This window comes from Prunus persica, chromosome G8, assembly GCF_000346465.2.
Source record: "Prunus persica cultivar Lovell chromosome G8, Prunus_persica_NCBIv2, whole genome shotgun sequence".
Taxonomy (NCBI): Eukaryota; Viridiplantae; Streptophyta; class Magnoliopsida; order Rosales; family Rosaceae; genus Prunus; species Prunus persica.
Window position 1 is genome coordinate 17,609,048 of NC_034016.1, and position 21,866 is coordinate 17,630,913.

The following is a 21,866-nucleotide window of genomic DNA, read 5'->3' on the forward strand; positions in this document are numbered from 1 at the left end:
TTAAAAAAAAAGCATAAATCCAAACAAAGCACAAATCTAGCCTTCATCCATTGTGATTGCCTTTCATCTGCCACAAGTGCTCGATCAAGTCAACTTGACGTCTTTCGTGAACATATGAAGATTGCATTTCTTGATAACGATCAATCATGGGGTTGTTGAATCGACCATCCTGAAGTAACGGTTCGGGCTCCAATGGTAGTCCATTTGGTCCTATCGGCCTTTCATATATTCTTGTCAACGCCGTGTTCATAGGATCGGGTTCAAACACCTCTGGAGCATCGTAGTCATACTCATCCTCCACAATCATGTTGTGGAGGATGATGCAAGTCATCATAATACTCCTCAGCACCTCCTCGTCTAGCATCCGAGCAGCACCCCTGATAATTGCCCAACGAGCTTGCAAGATACCGAAACACCTTTCCACGTCTTTCCTGTAACCTTCTTGAAAGGAAGCAAAGCTTCTTTCCTTCTCGGATTGGGGATTCGGAATTGTTTTCACGAATGTCGTCCACCTAGGATAAATTCCGTCGGCAAGGTAGTAGGCCCCAGAGTATACGGTATTGTTGATTTGGTATGTGACCTGAGGGGAATGACCTCGCAATACCTCATCGAACACCGGGGATTGACCAAGGACATTGAGGTCATTCTGAGATCCGGCAACCCCAAAAAAGGCATGCCAAACCCAAGTGTCGAATGAAGCTACGGCCTCCAAAATGATACTTTTTTGGCCCTTCCGATTCCCATACTCTCCTTGCCACGCAGTAGGACAATTCTTCCACTGCCAATGCATGCAATCAATGCTTCCGATCATTCCTGGGAAACCTCGAGCCTCGCCTTTTTGTAGAAGCCTTTGCAGGTCCCTCGGAGTGGGTTTGCGAAGGTACTCCCTCGTGTACAAATTTTCCACTGCATCACAAAATCTCACCAAGCACTCTAGGATAGTAGATTTTCCCATCCTTGCAATCTCATCCACCTGCTCTGCAGATGCCCCATAAGCAAGCATCCGCAAAGCAGCTGTAAGTTTTTGCTCCGGGATAAGACCCAAAACTCCAACAGCATCATGCTTTTGAATGAAGTATGTGTCGTAATTACAAATATCATGCATGATTTTTTGGAACAAATGTGGCTGCATTCTATATCTCTCTCGAAATTTATGAGCAGGATATAACGAATTTGGGATAAAGTAATCCTCCAAGAGATTCTTACCCCGAGACTCTCTGCGTCTTTCCACATTCGGGGCACGACGACGATGGTGTTGGCTTGATTGATTCATCATACACACCGCCGCTACTTCAAGCATTTCTTCCTCTTCTTCATCGGCGTCCCGATCTTCTTCCTCACGTCTACGCCGGATTTCTTCCCATTCTTTCTGTTGCCTCTCCAACACCCTCCTGAAGTTTGACATTGAGAGTATAATGGGAAATTGTAAAATCTGAGAAATGAAGGAATATATCAGAGATTGTGTGAGAGGAGTGGTGTTGATGGTGTAGTTATATAGAGGGATTCAGAAGATAGAGATGACACGTGGCACAATTTTAGAGGGTGAAAATCTTATCTGAAATCTGAGATCACTATTTGAAAAAAATATCTGAAAATCTTATCAGACATGGGACACGTGGCACAATTTTAGAGGGTGAAAATCTTATCTGAAATATGACATTATAATTTTTTAAAATTATCTGAAAATCTTATCTGACATGGGACACGCGGCACAATTTTATAGGGTGAAAATTTTATCGGAAATCTGATATTATAATTTTTATTAATGAATATCCGAAAATTTTATCTGGAATAAGACACGTGGCAACCGAGATTCACATCCGAAAATCTTATCCGAAAATTTAATTACAAAAGATTATCAAAATTAATGATTTAAAGTATTAAAAAATAGGAAATAAAGTACAATGAATAGTAATTGCCCTAGACTTGCCCTAGACTTTGCCCTTGTGGGTGGAACCACAAATGGCAAGGCTGACACTATTCACGTGAATAGTGTCAGCCCTTGCTTGCCCTTGCTTGCCCTTGCCTTAGACTTTGCCCTAAGGGGTGGAGTTGCTCTTAGTGGATAATTAATTTGGTTTTTATTTTAATTATTTGTTGGCCAGAAATATTAATTAGTTTGTGAGATTAGAGATTTGGTCCATTAGGAGTTAATGATAGTCGTGCGTAGGATGCGATTAAAATACTAACAATCCCAATGACACTTGCAGATTAATAATAGTCTCAGTTGTTGATTCAAATGCATGAAGATGCAACTAAACATTTAAAATGCAAGTAAATGAATGCTAAATTTCAGTGATTAGTGATTTGCTTGGCTTTCGTGTAAATCTAGAATTTTGTTTTTTTATTTGTTGAACTGAATGGGGGAGTTATAACTCTAGTGTTTAAGAGCATTTGATTTGTTATAAGACTTCGACGAAAAAAAAAAGTATTTGCTACGAGACTTGAAATTTTAAGTTCAAATTCTCCGTTTTACTGTATTATTGTTTGATCATCAAATACAAAAAGAGTAATGCTACACTTATCACATTTTGATCCCACATTTTTATACCATATGATGTGGCATGTTCATATTATATGTCACATCAATTAAATCAATGAAATGTATTTTAATTAAGATAATTAGAAAAACAGAAACTAGTATTTTAATTCTGTTTTTCTAATTTTATTTATTAAAATACACTTCATTCATTTTATTGATGTGGCATATGATATGGATATGCTACATCATGTGGTATAGAAATGTGAGATAATAATGTGGTAAAATTAGCATTTAATTAGTTATTTTTTATTTATGGATCAATCGGAATTTAAAGCATTGGGTCAACTCCACTCTCGTCTATATTATGAGCTGGATTAGTAGGTGCATTACCTTTGATAATGTTTTCGGCTTTAGGGTCTCTATAGGCATATTAACACACACACACACATATATTGGAGGAGTTGGATTAATTGAAATGTGCTACTACATGGCACTAGTATGATTGAACATAATTCAATCCATGTTATTTTTAGGTCACCAAACATTTCACTAGAATTATGAATCCAATTCCTACTTAACTACATAATCAAACTCACGAAACATGCCCTAATAGACATTCATTGTATACCACAAATGGACAAATTACAGCAATGATCCCAAAAATTTAATTGTTGCTTCATTTGCCTCATTGGATTGAAGAACAATCATTTTGATTATTATTTTGTTAGGTCATGTATTTAGTAAGAGCATATCTTAACTTTGTTAGGGTCATGTTAAAAAGTGATTACATACTTTACACGTGAACATTTTACTAAAGGCATTTTAGTCTCTCCAAGTCACTAAACAAATAAAAACAAAAACAAAGAGGTTCAATATGCTCACAATTTATCTGATTCCCATCGAATTTTACCTTCATTATCATTCGTATATGACACCCTCACCATACAATGACTCCCCTAATATATCGTTGACACCAATGCTATATCTCACATTACTTTTGCGGTTCGTGGTCCAAATGAAATAATTTGGAGTCTTCTTGGACCAAAACCGTGGGGGAATTGGATTGAGTTATACATTTTATTTGAGCAGTCTGAACAGGCCCAAACAAGGCCCACTTATCTTGTTAGCCGTAACCGCCTTTTGTTATTGTCCTTCGTCTGTGAACGAACGAATCGAGTCCCAGTTTACGTATTTCATCCTCATCGAGCGCAGGTCGAGAATATCAATCATCGTCGTCCTCGTCGTCGCAGCCGTAGAGGATCAATATCCTAAAGCGTACGGACAAGATGCCGAAGAAGATGGGTGTGAACAGCAAGGCGGAGGAGGCTAGGGCTCGGAAGAGCTCGACCGAAGCCGAGCGCAAGGAGCGCGAGGCGCGAGAGAAGGAGGAGCAGTACTGGCGCGAAGCCGAGGGCAGCAAGTCTCGCGCGGCCAAGAAGCGCGAGGAAGAAGCCGAGAAGCGAGCTGAGGCCGCTGCTCGCAAAGCCGAGGCGCGCCGATTGGCGGAGCTGGAGGAGAAGGAGCTCGAGAAGGCGGTAAAGAAGCCCGATAAGAAGGTCGGACGAGTAGGGATCCCGGTTCCGAAGGTCACCGAGGCGGAGCTGAGGAAGCAGAAGGAGGCGGAGCAGGCGGCGTTGGAGAAAAAGTCGAATGAGGTGAAGAAGAAGCAGAGCCGTACGGCCGAGGAGGAGGAGTATGAGAGGATGGTGGCGGTGGAGAATAGGAATCGGGACGATTCGATCATCGAGGCGAGGTCGGTAGAGGAGGCGGTTGCGAAGATGACGGTGGCAGAGAGCTTGCCGGTGGATCGGCATCCGGAGAGGAGGCTCAAGGCGTCGTTTAAGGTGCGTTTTATGTGGTTATTGGGAGAATTTAGGGTTTTATGGTCTTGTGAATTGGATTGCATTGGTTTTGATTTTGTTTGGGATAGCTTTGAAATCTAAAGTCTAATTCACTGGGATAGAATTTGTTTTTGCTGTTGTTGAATAATTGAGCATTAGGAATTATGAGTATGAGGGTTGGAGCTCTAGGCATGATTGAAGTAGCTGAATTCTGAAACACAGCTTTATGTGTTATTTGCGATGATATCATGATCTCACATGGCCATGAATCATGATCAGCTTCTCGAAAGCAGTAATTTGGTGTGTGGGTGTACGTTAGTGTTGTTTACTTGTTTGTGTTGGCTCTGACATCTTTCCAATGTGAATTGGTAATTGAACAACTGTTTCAGACATATCCGCCTATTGAATTTTGAGCAAATTTAGCTATAGCTCTATTTCCATTTCATCATGGAGTTCAAACATAGCTTAAAGCAATGAACTATAACTTTTATAGTCATTTATTTATTCCCTTGATCTCAGTAACAAGCATATGTTCTTTGTATACACTGTATCCCTAGAAATGATGGTTGGCAGAAGTTTGTAGGTTTCATGTGAGTAGTCGATGTACAGATATATCTCATGTTTGTTCCCTCTTGGGGAACTGCAATTTAAAATGTGATCTTTGTAGTTGTTGTTGCTGCCCCACTTCTGTATTGCAGTATTGGCGTCTCCTGATGAAGTATAATGTTAACTATTGGTGTCTTCGGATGAAGTATGATTTTGGTTGCTATTGTTAGAAGCTAAGTAATATTCTTAGTGGCAGTGATTTGTTAATGGCCAGCGAACCTTTTCAATGATGTCTTTGTAAACTTCCATTGATAAGTTAGCCCTTTTTCTATCTCGAAAAAATAGGTCACCCCTTGTTAATAAACAATCTTATCTCGTTGCTTGCTGCTTTGGTCTTATGGAAAATTTTGACATTAGTAATTTTGTTCTCTTTGTGTTTATAATATGGCGAGATCTTGTGATAATTGTAGGCTTTTGAAGAAGCTGAGCTCCCAATTCTCAAGGAAGAGAAACCAGGTCTTACTCACAATCAATACAAGGACATGATTTGGAAGCTATGGAAGAAATCTCCCGATAATCCTCTAAATCAGGTATGTCCCATATTTACTTTTTTTGTTTTCTCTGGTAAACTCAATGGTTTCTTTCCTGTGATTTGAGATGATAAGTCTACTTAAATCCTTGAATTGTTGTCCTCATGTCATATATGCTCTCGCTAATATATAGAGCTTTGTTCAATACCTTGAAACTTTTGTTACTTAAGACGCTGTATATTGGCTTAGTGCGTCATGCGTTCAGATCGATAGGTTTGTGTGTTACATGTTGGAATATATAAAGCTGTTTTAAGTTGTTAATCATATGTTAGGATATCTTTTAGTGAAATGAAGCCAGCCTAATTTCTACTTTCACATTTGCAGGTTGCTGAGTGATCACAGAGCATCTTCACTATGCAAAGGTTGTTGAGTTTCTCTCCCGGGCTTGTTTTGCCGATTTCATCATGTCCAACCAACGTACATTTGTAATTTGAAACGCATATATGGTTTATGCCCTACTGTATGTGCTATTCCCCCTCAATGAAACATGATTTAAATAATTGTGCAGTCTTTTATCTTTTACCCTAATCCCCCCGGAGCGACATATTTACAGAACTTTTTGTTTAGATTCAGTCTGCTGTAAATCTGGTAATAGTTGAAAGCCATTAATTTGATTACAGGTACTAGTTGGAATTGGAAGCCATTAATTTGATTTGTCAAGATATGTTTTCATCACATATATAAACCAAGTATCGTCCCATTCATTCGTATAGGGACCAAGCCTTTAAAAAAGCTCTGCCATCTTGATCGGTTTTGGTTTTGATAAAATCTTATTTATTTCTGCTTCATCATTTAATTGTTCGCTGCCCTAGTTTTCTCCCAAAACCCTAAATTCCCCCATACACAATAATGCAGAAAGAAAAAGATATATAAAGCAAGGGCAAAGAACACGAGTTATAACCACGTCTTGAATTTGGTTCCTAGAATTCGAAATTTCGCAAATGTAATTTGATATGTTATAAAACTGAGGTCAAAGTTTGTTTATTTATTTATGTCAAAGTTAGGAGGATAGAGAGTTTTTTTTCACACACTGCGAATGGGGTGAGCTCAACATAAGTCAATGTCCTTTTTCATTAGGCTAAATCCGTTGCCAAGAAACACAAGCTTTTTAGATGGGCCAGTGGACTCTCCTCATTTTTGCAACAACAAATAAGCGAAGCGAGGCCATTGAATCTTATACCGACAGACAGAAAATAGATCTTGGGTACAAGCCAATTCAAGTGAGTGATAATAAAAAAGGCACCTCTAACTCTTCCATTTTCTTCTCTCCAATGTGCTTGAAGAAAGCAAATCCTTGCACTGTGTGAGGGAAAAAAAAAAAAAAAACATGTGCTCATGATCCTGTTGATGATAGTTGAAAGTTGCAACAAGCCCCTACAACCTTTTGGAAATAGTTATGTTGTGCCATTAATACCTGCCAAATATTGGTAAGTACTTATTTGCATCAACCACTTCACGTCATGAAAATAAATCAATAGAAGAATATGTCAGAAACACAGGGAAGCTACCAGAACCAACAACCAGAAGCAATCTTCTTCTTAAGTTCTGAAATGAACTGGTGCCTCAGCACCAGGTACCATGGTTAGATAAGTCAGAAGATTGACCGCCCCGCCCCCCCCAAATGTTATCCCTCAGGTCCTCCAAGGCAGTGAAGAAGAAGAAGAGGTCAATTATTGTTGGTCTAAATTCAGATAGCTCCAGCAGAGAGATGCTACTTAGATTGCTCATTTCTGTTGTTAAAGCAGGGGACAGCGTAACAGCTGTTCATGTTCAAGAAGCAGATGCTGATGCTTTTGATCCAAACTCTTTCCACACCCATGAAGATCTCTGCAAGTCCAAGAAGGTATTGAATTTTTTCTCTTCTTTTTTCGTCAAATTGTAAATTGGATAAGACATTGAGGAAAACTGGGCTTATGGCTGTTTTTTCTTTCAATGCAGGTGGATTTCCATGTAAAAGTCTGCATTACAGATTCATATGTTTCTGAATTACCCTATCAAGTGAGGATCAGCTATGCAACAATCCTTGTACTTGGTTGCAGCCTTTCAGGGTAATGAAACAATAAAACCAATCTCTCTCTCTCTCTCTCTCTCTCTCTCTCATGTATGGTTAATTTGGTTAAGTACAATGCAGGCCAAGCCTTTCAGCTATCAATACTTGCTTGAAAGGGTTACCTCCCTCATGCACTCTTCTGGTAATGGATACTGTTGGAAGAATACTTTTGGAAGGGCAGGGGACTTCCCAACAAGGCTCTGTGAGGGCAGCAGCCCTGCAATCTTCTCAGTCATTTTCTTCAACCTACACTTTTTCTGATAAAAAATCAAATATCACTCCCCAGTTGCAAAAGTCATTAACCATACCAGCTTTCTCTACGGGGCCATCAATGCGACCAACTACTAGACGAGCACTCTCTGCTGTAAATAAAATGGTGGAGGTTTCTGACTCGGTGGCTGAGAAACTGTTTCATAAATTGGCACTGTTAGAAGCAGAAGGGTCCATCAGGAATTTCGCACTGCAAGAGCTTCGTTATGCAACTAACAATTTCAACTCTGCCATGGTGATTGGAGAGGGTGGACATAGTAAGGTGTACCGTGCCAAACTTGGAGATGGTCAAGATGCTGCTGTGAAAGTCCTCAAATCCTCACACTGTTCTGCTGTGGATTTTTTTCGAGAAGTGGACTTGTTTTCAAGTATGAAACATGAGAGCATTGTTCAGATAATCGGGTTCTGCAATAACAAGGAGGTGCAAGCAATTGTGTATAATCTTTTAAAGGGAAGTTTGAGGCAGAATTTGAGACAACTTAGGTGGAGTGAGAGGATGAAAGTTGCAATTGGAGTGGCAAAGGCACTGGACTACCTTCATCATTCTCACAACCCTCCTATCATTCATAGGGATGTGAAGTCATCCAACATTCTCCTCTCCCACAATTGCGAACCGATTGTAAGTTCAATAATAATTTCTTAAATTTGTGAAGCTAACCAGCATAAACTAGGTTCAGGGTAACCAGAGCTTTAACCAAATCCAGATTTAATTGTACCTTTTATAGATCATACTTGTGTTTTGATGATTGCCTCTCATGTTAAACTTTAGGTAAATAGCTCTATATTTTGTCTCTGATTATGTTGACTACTGTGAATCTACTTGCACAACAAAATGAAGTTTCCACACTTGTAAAATACTTTCAACTTTCAATTCCCAGTTGTCGGATTTTGGAGCAGCTATGTTCCTTCAGCAAGCTTCAGCTAACACAAAGGCGCCATTTGATGTCGTTGGGACGTTTGGATACTTAGCCCCGGAGTACATGATGTATGGCAAGGTTGATGAGAAGATAGATGTGTACTCATATGGAGTGGTGCTCCTAGAACTCATCACTGGGAAAGAGGCTATTCAAACTGACCAGGAGATTCGTGAAAGCTTAGTGCTATGGGTAATGGAAGAAACCAACAAGCTTTAAAACCAATTCTGAAAAATAGTCTCTTCCTCTGAAGCTGCGTGTCTTTGCTCATTGACTTGCAGGCAAGGTCCTTGATGTGCAGTGGCATATGGGAACGTCTAATTGATCCTAACTTGGTTGAAGACTATAACAAGGAAGAGATGGAAATGATGATGATTGCAGCGCGCCTCTGCCTTATGCATTCATCTTCTCGAAGGCCAACCATGAAGATGGTACTCCTTGTTTTCTTCTTTTCTTCATACTGAAAAAAGGAAAAAAGAAATCTAATAACTTCTGTATCAAGTTATCAACATGGCGACAAACTGCAAATGTTTGCTTGGCAGGCCACTTTGAGATTAGGTTAACATTTAGTTAGTTCTAACTAAGATGGCTTTCGTTATTGTTTCTGTTTGAGCAGATACTTAGGTTCTTTGAGAAGCCAGAGCACTGGTTAAGGATGCAAAGGGAAAGAGATGATTTTCTGAATGGAATTGATTTACAAGGTGAAACAGCCCAGCCTTGACAATCGATCACATTGATTTCACCGTGCAGTAAACAGCCCAAGTTGATCACTATCAGCTACCAAATAATCCCAGTATATATAAATAAATATTGAAAATTTATTATTTAAATGCAGGGTGACCAACAAGAAAATTGGTTGCAAATGAATTTTCCTGTTGGTTACCTAATATTTGAAACAATAACTTGGATGTGTATCCGAAGGAATTTCACAATCTTTTACAAAATGAAAGATTTACATTATTACTTCAGCTTTTCTAAATTCTGGAAGCCATTTTCTAAAGCTCTGATTCAAAATGCCTAGTTACACAGCAGGAAGAAGCTGAAAAGTCCATGCAGCATGCCTATCTCTGTGGAATTGGGTTTTTGCTGATATTCATAATGAGCTATTTATTACTGATTGAATCTTTCAGAAGCAGAAAATCAAGATCTGCTTACATAACTTATCAATTCAGTTTCAGTTATTATTTTTTTCTTTCTAATACAACCATACTATAACAGAACAAAAGTTTAGAAGTTGGCAAAAATAGCGTGCTTCTGGGGATAAATTGATCATGTCAAAATGGCTACTCTTAAGCCTTGGCCAACTGAGCGAAATTAATCGGGTATACGAATTGTGGTCCACCATTGTAGAGGGTTACGGCTGCTAACTTAGAAGCAGCCTGTGTTGGATGAAATAGATCCCAGAACAAGTAATTGTTGCGATTCGGGCAAAGTTTGGCTTTTGGACTACAGAAGGATTCAGCATTGAGCTTCCCAGCTCCGCAACACGCAGCTTCCACTTGAGTAAAATCTGAAAAATCAAAAGGAAATTAAAATATAATTAGATTGTGCCTTTTTCTTCACCATTTTTTTCAAGCACGTGCATGATTCCTTTAAGAAGTGCATTATGGCTTGTGATTGAGAATTGACTTACTGAATGCAAGAGGGTACTGAATGACATTTATTGTCATCTCAAATGCATTTCCAAGTGAGTACTTGATGCTCTTATGTTCTGAGCTGAGCTTGAACAAGAGGGCATCCAACCTTGCATGAAAAGCGATTGCGAGATCGTTCAAATCTTCCAAACACCCCCCAGTAGTATTGTAAATCCTCTGAGATGGACAGCATCCAATCGGGGCAACGCTGATAATGCCAAACTTTCTCGCTCCAAGATCGATCAAACTCTGCCATTTTAGTACAGGGCTCAGCTAGGCCATGAAAACTTGGTACATTTGGTGGATAAAATTAAGTTGAATCTTGTTGAACATAGAGAAAAGTCACCTTCAAGTGCTTCTCATAAGCAAGTTCTAAAGACGATAGGAAAGCTTCCTCGGAGAAGGAAGTGTTTGAATGGTAATATCCAAACAAGTCATTGCTACCCGTGCTGATGAAGAACAAAGACTTTGAGATCAACTTCTCAGTTAACCTTTGCCCTTTGATGGCAGCAAGATTGCTCTTGACAAGAGAAAGTTGCTGTATCTGCTCTGATAATGTGATAACATTTTTTCGATTGAAGAATGGGGCACCAAATGGAATTCTCTCTTTTCCAAACTTCATCAAAGTCAGCTGAAACAAGAAAATGAAAAATCTGTAAAACCAAATCTCTCTCTCTCTCTCTCTCTCTCTCATGCTTATGAGACAATTTTTCTCAAGATTACATACCATTGTTCGTCCTGTTATGTCAAGAAGGCCAGACCCTCCAGAAGCAAAGTTCACACCTCTAAAGCTCTTCTTGTGAAGAGATGTAGTGTTGAGAGAAAGAAAAGGCCGCGGGCTTCTCTTAAGACCGAATTGCTTAGCTATAATCACGAGAAGCAACATGTTAAGTTAAGCTTCATGGTTCAAAGAAGTTAGGCTGAAGTTCAAGTTAGCTTTCCCAAATTTCTTTTTTTCCGTAACTACATTATACTTACAGAGAAAATCAGCACTGTTAAGGCCATTGCTGAACCTTCCAGTGGCTCTTGAGAAAGGAAAGTCAACGCCATTGTGGGGAAAGTCAGCCCTTGCCATGCTACCAGGCAAGAAGTTGTTGGTGCCAACATCAGCAGTTGAGTCCCCTAGTATGAAGATTGCAGGCACACCTGCTTCTGCTAAACCAACAACAGCTATAGCCAAACATAGAACTAGAAGACCAACCCATGATTTGTTTTCCATGAGAGATGTAATTAAAAGAAACTAATTAACTAATTAATTTTTTTTTCCCAACAAATTCTATGTTGTATGTTCAAGAAAGATTCACTTTCACTTTCATTTTTCTCTTCAATTAAGATGTGATGGATATTTATACGCATGGATGCTTTAGGAACCGTCACTTCCTAGAGAAAATGTGCACTTACAAACATAAGAGGTTCACTGGGCGGATTGGCATAGTTGTTATCTATGGCCGGATTGACCATTCACCAGCATCTTGTGTGACCATTTTTATGAGCAGGGTTTGTTAGGTATAATTATAGTGAGCTTAATGTTAACTATGATAAGAGCCAGGGTTCACACAGACTATAACCGGATTGACCCTAGACCAGAATCTTCGATTACTTGCGATAAAATATCTCTAATAGAGGTGAGACCCACATAGAGCGACGGAAGTTGTTGCCGTCCATTGTAACATTCATTCAGGTTTTAGACAAATTTGGTTGTTTATGGGGTGATCACTATGTAAACACATAATACTAAGTCCACAGTTCGCTGACAGAAACAAGAAGCCTAGCTGGAGGCCTGTTTATTTGTCCTTAAGATACACCAATTTGCAATTAAATTTCTTTCTTTTTCCTCTCTCTCTCTCTCTCTCTCTCTCTCTCTCTCTCTCTCTCTCTCTGTGATTAAACAACAATACAAGATGTTTCTTTCCCCTTGGCTTCTAATACCTGAAGCAGAACTTAATTACATGGCAAACAAGTGACTGAATGAAAGCTGCATTTTATTGCCAAAAGTATACAAATTACAATTGAAAATTTTTGGTAGCAAAGAATGGGACACTCATATATAAAATAATTGTGTATAAATCTTCTGAATCAGCTTGTTCATTAAGGTCTGGTGCTTCTGCCAGCAGCCCTTCCACAAAGAAGGGCATTTCTGGGAATTGGGTACTCATCCCTAGCAGACTCCACAGGTGAGTAGACTCGTAGGTAAAATTGTTGTCCAAGGTATTGCCTTGCCCAAAACTCAGTCCTCAAATTCCACATACCCACATTGTCTAGTGCTATGTATATAGCTGTCCATGACTTGGGATAAACCTGTAACATAATCAACCAAAACTTTAGTATAAATACTAAAATTATTGAATGTGCCGGCCGGTTATATATAATTTCGGTGTGATTGGTTTTGTTTATACCATACTTTCGGTCTCACTTATTCCACATGGACATATGTAAGGGTGAAAGCGGAACCCTAATCTATGGATGAACCAATTTTTGGCATCTACAACTTCCCATTTGTAGAAATTAAAAAAAGAAAGCTAGGCAACAAACCTGGGTGGTGCTTCTTGAGACTGCATCTCTAAGGTTGTATTCGTTTCGGCTTGCTGGTGTCCATTTGCCTCCGTCCATTCTGAAATTTAAGTATAAATGTGAGAACTTAGAACAAATTTAGAAGATATATATGCATGACAAATTAGCAACCAAAATTCCCATTTTCAAATTCATTTTGTTAACAACAAAATGCTGAATTATATTATTGATTTACTTACCCAACAACCCAAAAAGAGTATCCATCCAAGTGCCAGCTCTGCACAATGTTCTCATGGTTCTGAAACACAATCTCCACAAAGGCTCTGAAATCAGCACCCATGACTGAAGTGTCAAGGTACATCTTTTGGCCAGTAGGGTTATCTGAGATGCTTCCAACTTTAAAAACCCCACCAATCTTGAAGTAGTCTGCAAGCTTCAATGGCGTGTCTGCAGGGATAAAGGACACACTGTTCACTGCATATCTCTGTTTTCCACTAACTTGAGCTGCTGAGCTCTCTAGCTTGATTGTCCTGCTCACATTTACAAGACCATAGTGGTAGGAGCCTTGTGGGTTTGGCCTAGGTCCACTTGCTGTTAGGTTTGTCCTGAAATGTACAAAATTCAAGACATAATTGTTAAATTGTTGCACAAAAAATCATTAGCAGAAACAAGACTCCATTGTACGGATGGAAAAAACTTTTATCTTTAATGTGGTACACTATATGATACATAAATAGGACCAAAATAATATTAGATTGGATAAGTGACGTACCTAATGGAGAGAGCCTGGCTAAGAGACCAGCCGGTTTGGGTTGTGGGCCCAGCTGGAATTGGGCCGGAAACTTGACGGCCCGAGTTGCTGTAGTGAAAGACGGCAGTGCTTGTGAGGACCTTGCTGGTAAAACGGGTTGAGACAGCAATGTAATAGTCCTGAGGGGCTTGATCTGCTGTGACGAGAACAGAATAAGACTGGCCCACATGGATGTCCAGTGAATCATAGGTGGTCTGGATGGTGTGGGTCCCTTCAACTTCAACCAGCTTCAATTTGTGGCCCTGGATCCTGAAGTTAAGAGAGTTCTGGAGCCCAACATTTGATATCCTAAGCCTGTAAGTTTTACCTGTTGGAAACAGACAAAAATAAGCTCCAAAATGTAAAACAGTAAAAAAAGGACCAATGAGCCAAGCCATGGAAGAGTTTAAGAGGGGTAAAACAAAAAAATTACCTTGGTCAAATGTGAAATATGTTCCATTTGGTCCACGTCCATTGATTATAATGCCATCTGGGAAGGGAAGCCTGTGACCACGATCTAAAATGCCCTTCAATATCTGCAATATTGGACCAGCATTGCAGTTAGGTCAGAAATAGGTTAAAATTAAATTGATAACGAAAATACCAACTAGCTCTTAGTTTATTACGTGACACCTTTGAATTTCCAGTCTCTGTTATTTCGAAAAAATAGTAATAGAAATTGCATGGAGATGAATTTTTTTTTTTTTTTTTATACCTTGTGGTCAGTCTTGTACCAATCTCCAATAAGAATGGAGTAATCACCAGCTGGGTCTGGGAATGGGACTGGAATTCTGGGCCTGCTGAGGATTTTAATGGCTCCAAAGCCACCAGCAGCCTTGTGAAAGGCAAGAGATGGGAAGTAGTAGAAGCTTCCAATTTGGTCCTTCACTTGAAGTGTGTAGGTGAAGTTCTTGCCTGGTGGGATGGGGCATGTGGTGCCGTAAACTCCATCTTGGTATGAATTCCTCCTATGTTGAACTCCATTCCTGTTTTTGTTTTTCCAAATTCCGTTTTAGTTTCACATCAAAATTAAAGTAAGTGATTCCGTTTTAGTTTCACATCAAAATTAAAGTAAGTGATTGCATGCAACACGTATACTCTTAGACGGTATTTCAAACCGATCACATACTAACCACCGTCACAATGTTATCATGGGCCAGGCAAGAGTTAGGAAATAATTAAAACTCAATAAAAAAATTCCATGTGTGTTTGGTTGGTCTTTCGATCAAACCAAAATAAATGCGTGTGGCTATATATGTCAATTTTGCCAGCATATAATTCGATCATAGTATATGCATGGCAAGTTGTCACTTGTTATTGTCAACCACGTGGAAGATTTATTACGTCACCGCGGCCATATTAATAACATGTACAAAAGTCTATGACCTCTTAGCTGTCTGAATTTTTTGATTATTATTCTCTAAATTATATTACCATATTTTGTCACACTGAATTAAAATCTACAGATTAGATTGACAATGAAAACTAAATTACCTCATTTATTTTACCTAAGTTTCGTTTTATATCATGCAATATTACTATTTATGAAATAAATCCGTGCAATTAATATTTTTTAGTTCCATGCCTTGTAAAGATTGATACATTTACCAAATATTTAAAATCTATTAAATTGTGCTAATTTAACAAATATGAAGATTTAATTAGCATTTAAGTGTTTGGAAAACATATAGAAAAAGAGAAAGGAAATAGTTTGGAAGAAAATCGCACCATGAAATAAGGAAAGGCTCCGGCAAGCTGTTATGAACATTGATAATGAGGTTGTCATTGGTCACGGAGTAGATTTCCGGCCCTGGAAACTGGCCATTGATGAGAATTCCCTGCAGCAAAAACAAAATTTTAAAGTTTACATTCAAGTTATTAAAAACAGTTATTCATGTACCCGAAGTCTTATGTCGAACTCTCCTCTTCTAATATCGCTTGTATAGAAGAAAAAATTGTAAATACAAACCTGTTGACGAACACCGAGTGGATATATGTCCCCGTAGGTTATGTTCCAGTCGAAAAACCTGTAAGGATCCTCGGCAGCTGCAAAACCCAGAACCAGAAGAAAGGCTGCTAGAAATTGAAGCAGCATATTTTTTTGGGAGCTTTAGAAAGTAGATACGTATCAGAGAAAAATTCAGGTGCAGATAATCAGACAGAGAAGATGAAGAAGAAGAAGAAGTAGTTTTCTCTACTGGAATTACAAAGAAGGTTACAGAAAGAGACACTTAAATAGGTTTGAGGTAACTGACCCTGACTTATTAATCTTGATATTTATACTGCAAAATTGCAAAAAATAAAAAAAAACAAAAAAAAACAAAAACGAGTGGGGATATATATTTGTCCTCTCTGTATTGGGCTGTGCATAGTGGAAAGTCATAGTCTCATAGCGGTGGAGTGTCCACGTGGCGCACGCCCAATAGAAGATGTGCGACTTTGGCATTTGTTTAATGACTACAATGCCCTTGCCCTGACCGCGTAAACTTCTTTTGCTAACACATGCATGGCTGGATGATAGTGGGAGAGCCCGTGATTTCTGACGCCACACACGGTATTTTCATGTGCTCAATTTTCTCACCTACCAAACACCCCAAAACACAAGCTATTCAGACGAAAAGGGTTGTGTTGGTGCTTGGTGGGCCCAAGGAAAAGGAAATAAATGGTATGAAAATTATGGGGGGCACCAACTTGGAGATCGATTTACGCGTAAACCAATAATTGTTTATGCTTATGGGACATTCCTTATTATGCTAAGCAAAATGAAGTGTTTTCGTTTTGGCTCTTTCCTTCAAAGCCTATGAAAGACAACCACCATGAAGCTTCTAATGGATTTCTTTTTATTTTATTTTTTGGTAATGATCATACAGATTTTGTCTGGATTTTGTCTTAATAGATAGATATGAAATTGAATATGCTGGAATCTAGTAATCATTTTTAAACTATATTTTTGGGGTTTATATTGCTTTCTCATTTCACATGAACAAGTTATGGTTTCACCTTATTGCAGAAACGACAAATTCTTCGTCTAACTTGAGTATAGAGGCAAAGATTAATCAACCGTCTAGTAGCTAGTTCATTCTAAAGTATATTGTCAATGCTTTTTTTTTTTTTTTTTTGGAGTTGACTGTAATGCTTTTTTGTTGTTGCTGAACTGGCAATTAAATTTTGAACTATAAAAAAAAAGGCAAGTAATTAATTATGAAAAGTTTACGTACATCTAACTTGATTATAGGGGTGAAATGATAAATCGTTCGTCTAACTTGAGTATAGGGGCGAAACGATAAATTATTTGTCTAACTTGAATATAAGGGCAAAATATTAATCAAATCGTCTAATCTAGTTCATTCTAAAGTCTCTCTTAGAATAATTTAAGCTCGTGAACGAGTTGTATGGAGTAGAACAATATGGGAGGAAAAAATAATAATTATCAATGCTTTTTTGTTGTTGCTGAACTGGCAAGTAATTAAATTATGAAAAGTCTACGTCCATCAAATATTAATGCATGGAAAGTCAAGTCCTTATTAAATTAATGCATGGAGATAATTAGAGACGGGAACTTTTTGTTCCACCTAGAAACCTCTCTCATCTCATCGCATGTGAGTTTGATAAAACAGCAATATTATGGTTTTTATTTTTCTTTGTTTTTGTTTTTGTTTTTTAATGCAACCATAAATCACGATTTCGACATAATTGTATTGTAAAATAAATATTGAAGCGTATTCCGCTATGGGATTGAGACTCATAAGCGTGTGATTTTGTGGCATCCACACATGCAACACTGTTTTGTTACAATTAAATTGGGATCATTTGCAATTTGCAAGAAATTGACATCGAAGAAAATGAGCTTTAATTTCTGTTTTCCCTAACTTTTGCCGTGATTATGGGCATAATGTCGTCTCCAGTTGACGAAGCTAGAAGTACACACAACTCCCTCTTTTCCCTTATCTATTTCATAACAAATTGTGTCCCCTTTAGAAGAAATTCTTGTATTTAGCAACTCGAACCACGTGGACGTGGTTATGCGACGACTCTCACACAAACCTCAAACACTTGTAGTTTGATCCCACTTAGCCCCACTTGTACGATCACCTTTGTTAATCTACTATTTTATACGACAGCCGCACACAAGAATTGTTGCCTGGTTACGGTTAGGCCTCAAACACTTGTAGTTTGATCCCACTTAGCCCCACCTGTACGATCACCTTTGTTAATCTACTATTTTATACGACAGCCGCACACAAGAATTGTTGCCGGATTACGGTTAGGCTTTCCCCATTTCCTCATACCAGCCTTCTAGCTTGCACCTGGTTACAAATGGGCCAAATAGGCGTCAAGAAAATAATGCAAAGCCCAAATGAAGAAACAACACGTAAACCCAATTTGCATTTGGTCCCAAGTTTCTTCATCATTTTTTGGTCTGATCTGAACTCAAAATTTGTTGTATCGGCCATTAGAGTGGCTCCAGCGAAGGAGCCCAGCCCGAGGCAAGGGCAGAAAAAAAAAAAAATTTCGCTCCAGCGTGCAGCCCAGGCCCGGGTTTGGTGTGGGACCCACCAACTCGGGCCAGCCCGAAGGCCAAACCAGCCCCAGGTCCAAAACGCGGGTGCTGACGTCAGCGCTGGCGTCACGCTGACGTCAGCTAGCGAGTTCAAAATTTTTTTACCGTTGGCGCGAGCAATGCACGCGCCAACGGTAAAAAAATTTTGAATCAGCGCGCGCTGACGTCAGCGCTGACGCCAGCGCCAACGGTACGCTGCCACGTGTCGCGCTCAGCGCCTTCCGATCTGCTTCTCCTTTCTAATCCAACGGCTGAGGCTTTTTTGGGTGAAAAAAATATGAAAAAAAATTCTAAAAAATTCTAAAAAATTCTGATATTTTTTTCTATAAATACCTATCAATACCCTTCACTTTCAACACCAATACTCTTACATTTCATTATACTTCTACTAATATTCACTCTTTTTACACAACATTTTCCTCTTTTTCATCTAGCATTTTGATTTCATATTTTTATGGCTTCTTCTATCGAAACCGGAGGGGCTTGGAGCACAATGGAAGATGTTTCTTTGTGTGAGGCTTGGCTCCAAATTTGTCATTGTCCCGTGTCCGGCAATGAAATGAAATTTTTTCATATGTGGAAAAAAATTCATGCCGAATTTTGTGAAAAAATTCCAGGGTCTACTCGTACGGAGATGGCATTATCCAGTAGGTGGAAAATTCTCAATAAAGAGTTGGGAAAATGGAGAAATGCCCTAGCAAAAGCGATGGACAACTATAGAAGTGGGCAAAATCGTACTAACGAGGTAAGTATTTTATAATTTTTGTGTTATTAAGTTTAATCTCCTAATATATATATTTTGTTAATATTGCTTGCATTTTCAATATGTTGTATATATTTTGTTAATATTGCTTGCATTTTCAATATTTTGTTAATATTGCTTGCATTTTCAATATGTTGTATATATTTTGTTAATATTGCTTGCATTTTCAATATTGCTTGTATTTTTAATATGTTGTTAATATTTCTTGCATATCCAATATATTTTAAATATTTATTGCATTTCCATTTTTTTGTAATATGTTGTTAATATTTCTTGCATATCCAATATATTTTAAATATTTATTGCATTTCCATTTTTTTGTTCAATAGATGATTCAAGGTGGTGAAATTTTGCAAACGCTTCGTACTTATTCCAACGGGTCCGGAGGTTGTGTTAAACGAGACGCCACTCCGTGATTCAATGACATCGGATTCACCTCTTGATTCTCCTATGAGTCAAGACTCACCCATCGAAAAGGAGCCGAGGCCCATTGGCCGAAAGGCCGCGAAGGCAAAGAAGAAGGGTAATTCAAGCAATCAAAATTCACAATTTTTGGAGGAAATTGCAAGGCAAAACGGCATAAGAATAGAAATGGAGCAAAAACGCCAAGAGCACGAGTTGGCCCTTGATGCTGAGTTTGCACGTGAAAGGGAGTATTTGCGCAAAAAAGATATGGACAAGACAGATCGGGAAACCATGGCGATGGATACAAGTCATATGTCCCCTGAAACAAAACAATTTTGGAAGCTAGAACGAAGGGATGTTATGAGAAGAAGACTTTTCCGGGATGATGGGCCTAGCAACACGGATTGGTTAAATGATGGAAACCATTAAATTAGTTAGCATATCTTTTATGTATTTGTATTTTAGTTGTTTTCTATTAAAGTTGTTATAATTCATGTATTTTATTTTATTAGTAATTCATAATGACTTGTATTACATTTCATTATTTAATAAACAAAGCATTCAATAAATTACCTTTTTATTCAACATATTCCATACTTCAAACAAAACATAATAAAATTAAAATTAAAAGTACAAACAAGGCACAATAATAAAAATAAAAGTACAAACAAGGCACAATAAAAATAAAAACACAACCAAACCATACTAAATAAAACATAAGCAAAGCATCTATTCTCCATTATTAATCTTCATTGCCTTTCACCGCCCATAGATGCTCCATCAAGTGAAATTGACGCATTTCATGAATATACGAAGATTGCATCTCCGTATATCGATCTATCATTCGGGTCATCAAATGACCATCCCTCACCAACGGTTCCGGCTCAAACGGTTCTCCATTTGGCCCCATGGGCCTTTCATAAATTCGTGTCAAAGCCGTGTTCATTGGATCCGGTTCGTAGACCTCTAAAGCATCATAATCGTACTCATCCTCCACAATCATATTATGGAGGATGATGCAAGTCATCATAATGCTTCTGAGGATCTCCTCATCAAACATGCGGGCCGCACCTCGAATAATCAACCACCTGGCTTGAAGGATGCCAAAACACCTTTCGACATCTTTCCTGTATCCCTCTTGATATGTAGCAAATAATTTTTGCTTCTGGGATCGGGGATTTGGAATGGTTTTGACAAAAGTCGTCCACCTCGGGTAGATTCCATCAGCTAGGTAGTATCCTGTCTGGTATACTGTATTGTTGACTTCATAGGTGACATTGGGGCCCTGACCTCTCAATACATCGTTGAAGACGGGGGATTGACCCAGCACGTTGAGGTCATTTTGTGATCCTGCAACTCCGAAGAAGGCATGCCAAACCCATGTGTCGAAACCAGCAACCGCTTCAAGGATGATACTTTTTTGGCCTTTTCGATTTCCATAATCACCTTGCCAGGCAGTTGGGCAATTCTTCCATTGCCAATGCATGCAGTCGATGCTACCAATCATTCCAGGGAATCCTCGAGCTTCGGCTTTTTGCAGAAGCCGTTGGAGGTCCCTGGGAGTAGGTCTACGCAGGTAGTCCCTAGTGTACAGAGTTTCAACAGCTTGACAAAATCTTACCAAAGCCTCCAACGTAGTGGACTTCCCCATCCGGGCAATCTCATCCACCTGATCAGCAGATGCTCCATACGCCAACATTCGTATAACAGCTGTAAGCTTTTGCTCCGGAAGAAGCCCCAAAACCCCAGCAGCATCACACTTTTGAACAAAGTATGCATCATAATTGCAAATATCATGCATGACTTTATTGAACAAATGAGGTTGCATTCTAAATCGCCTTCGAAAATCAACATCAGAGTACAAAGAAGTTGGGATAAAATAATCTTCCAAAAGATTCTTACCCCTAGAATGCCTATGTCTTTCCACATTCCGGCGGCGGCCGGCTTGTGAACTATGGCGGCGACCTTGGTTCTCTTCTTCTTCCAAAGCCACTGTTATGAGAACTTGCTCATCGACTTGTCTCTGCAACTCATTGACTTCATCTGCTCTACGGTTTCTCTCTCTTCTTTCTCTCTCTTGTCTCTCCAAGCATCTCCTAAATTCTTCCATTCAGAATGAATGAAGTATGAATTATAAACTCTCAGAAATGAAAATATAGAAAGATGTGGTGTGAGAGGTATGAGCTGAGACTCTGGTTTTATAGAAAAATTTGGCAAGATAGACATGCCATGTGGCTTGATTTTATTGGATGAAAATCATATCTGAAATTTGAAATTCATCCGAAATTTGAACCCTAATTTGTATGAAATTCAAAATTTGAAATTCATCCGAAATTTGAACCCAAATTTATCTGAAATTTGAATTTTGAAATTCATTCGAAATTTGAACCCAAAAATTTATCTGAAATTTGAACTTTGAAATTAATCCGAAATTTGAATCCAAATATCTTATCCGAAAATTTTATCTGATTATGAATAGTCTTCACACGTAGGAATCCGAAAATCTTAT

General features: G+C 38.7%; 4 protein-coding genes across 4 annotated transcripts; 2 read left to right on the top strand and 2 right to left on the bottom strand.

The window, feature by feature from the left end:
* Nucleotides 3,367-6,098, top strand: LOC18768768 (coiled-coil domain-containing protein 124). Its single transcript, XM_007200348.2, has 3 exons — nt 3,367-4,326; nt 5,340-5,459; nt 5,784-6,098. The coding sequence occupies exons 1-3, from the start codon at nt 3,769-3,771 to the stop codon at nt 5,793-5,795; spliced, it is 690 nt and encodes a 229-aa protein (XP_007200410.1). The 5' UTR covers nt 3,367-3,768; the 3' UTR covers nt 5,796-6,098.
* On the top strand, nt 6,189-9,619 carry LOC18766640 (PTI1-like tyrosine-protein kinase 1). The gene is made up of 6 exons (XM_007200694.2): nt 6,189-7,302; nt 7,398-7,507; nt 7,591-8,398; nt 8,658-8,885; nt 8,975-9,124; nt 9,310-9,619. Exons 1-6 carry the CDS (start codon nt 7,081-7,083, stop codon nt 9,412-9,414), a joined length of 1,623 nt encoding a protein of 540 aa, XP_007200756.2. The 5' UTR covers nt 6,189-7,080; the 3' UTR covers nt 9,415-9,619.
* Nucleotides 9,718-11,587, bottom strand: LOC18767880 (GDSL esterase/lipase At5g33370). Its single transcript, XM_020569799.1, has 5 exons — nt 11,306-11,587; nt 11,055-11,191; nt 10,674-10,958; nt 10,327-10,576; nt 9,718-10,203 (listed from the first exon to the last, which is right to left on the bottom strand). Exons 1-5 carry the CDS (start codon nt 11,544-11,546, stop codon nt 9,983-9,985), a joined length of 1,134 nt encoding a protein of 377 aa, XP_020425388.1. The 5' UTR covers nt 11,547-11,587; the 3' UTR covers nt 9,718-9,982.
* On the bottom strand, nt 12,086-15,881 carry LOC18768228 (L-ascorbate oxidase homolog). Its single transcript, XM_007200233.2, has 8 exons — nt 15,598-15,881; nt 15,357-15,466; nt 14,344-14,614; nt 14,062-14,164; nt 13,611-13,956; nt 13,078-13,443; nt 12,860-12,938; nt 12,086-12,625 (listed from the first exon to the last, which is right to left on the bottom strand). Exons 1-8 carry the CDS (start codon nt 15,721-15,723, stop codon nt 12,416-12,418), a joined length of 1,611 nt encoding a protein of 536 aa, XP_007200295.1. The 5' UTR covers nt 15,724-15,881; the 3' UTR covers nt 12,086-12,415.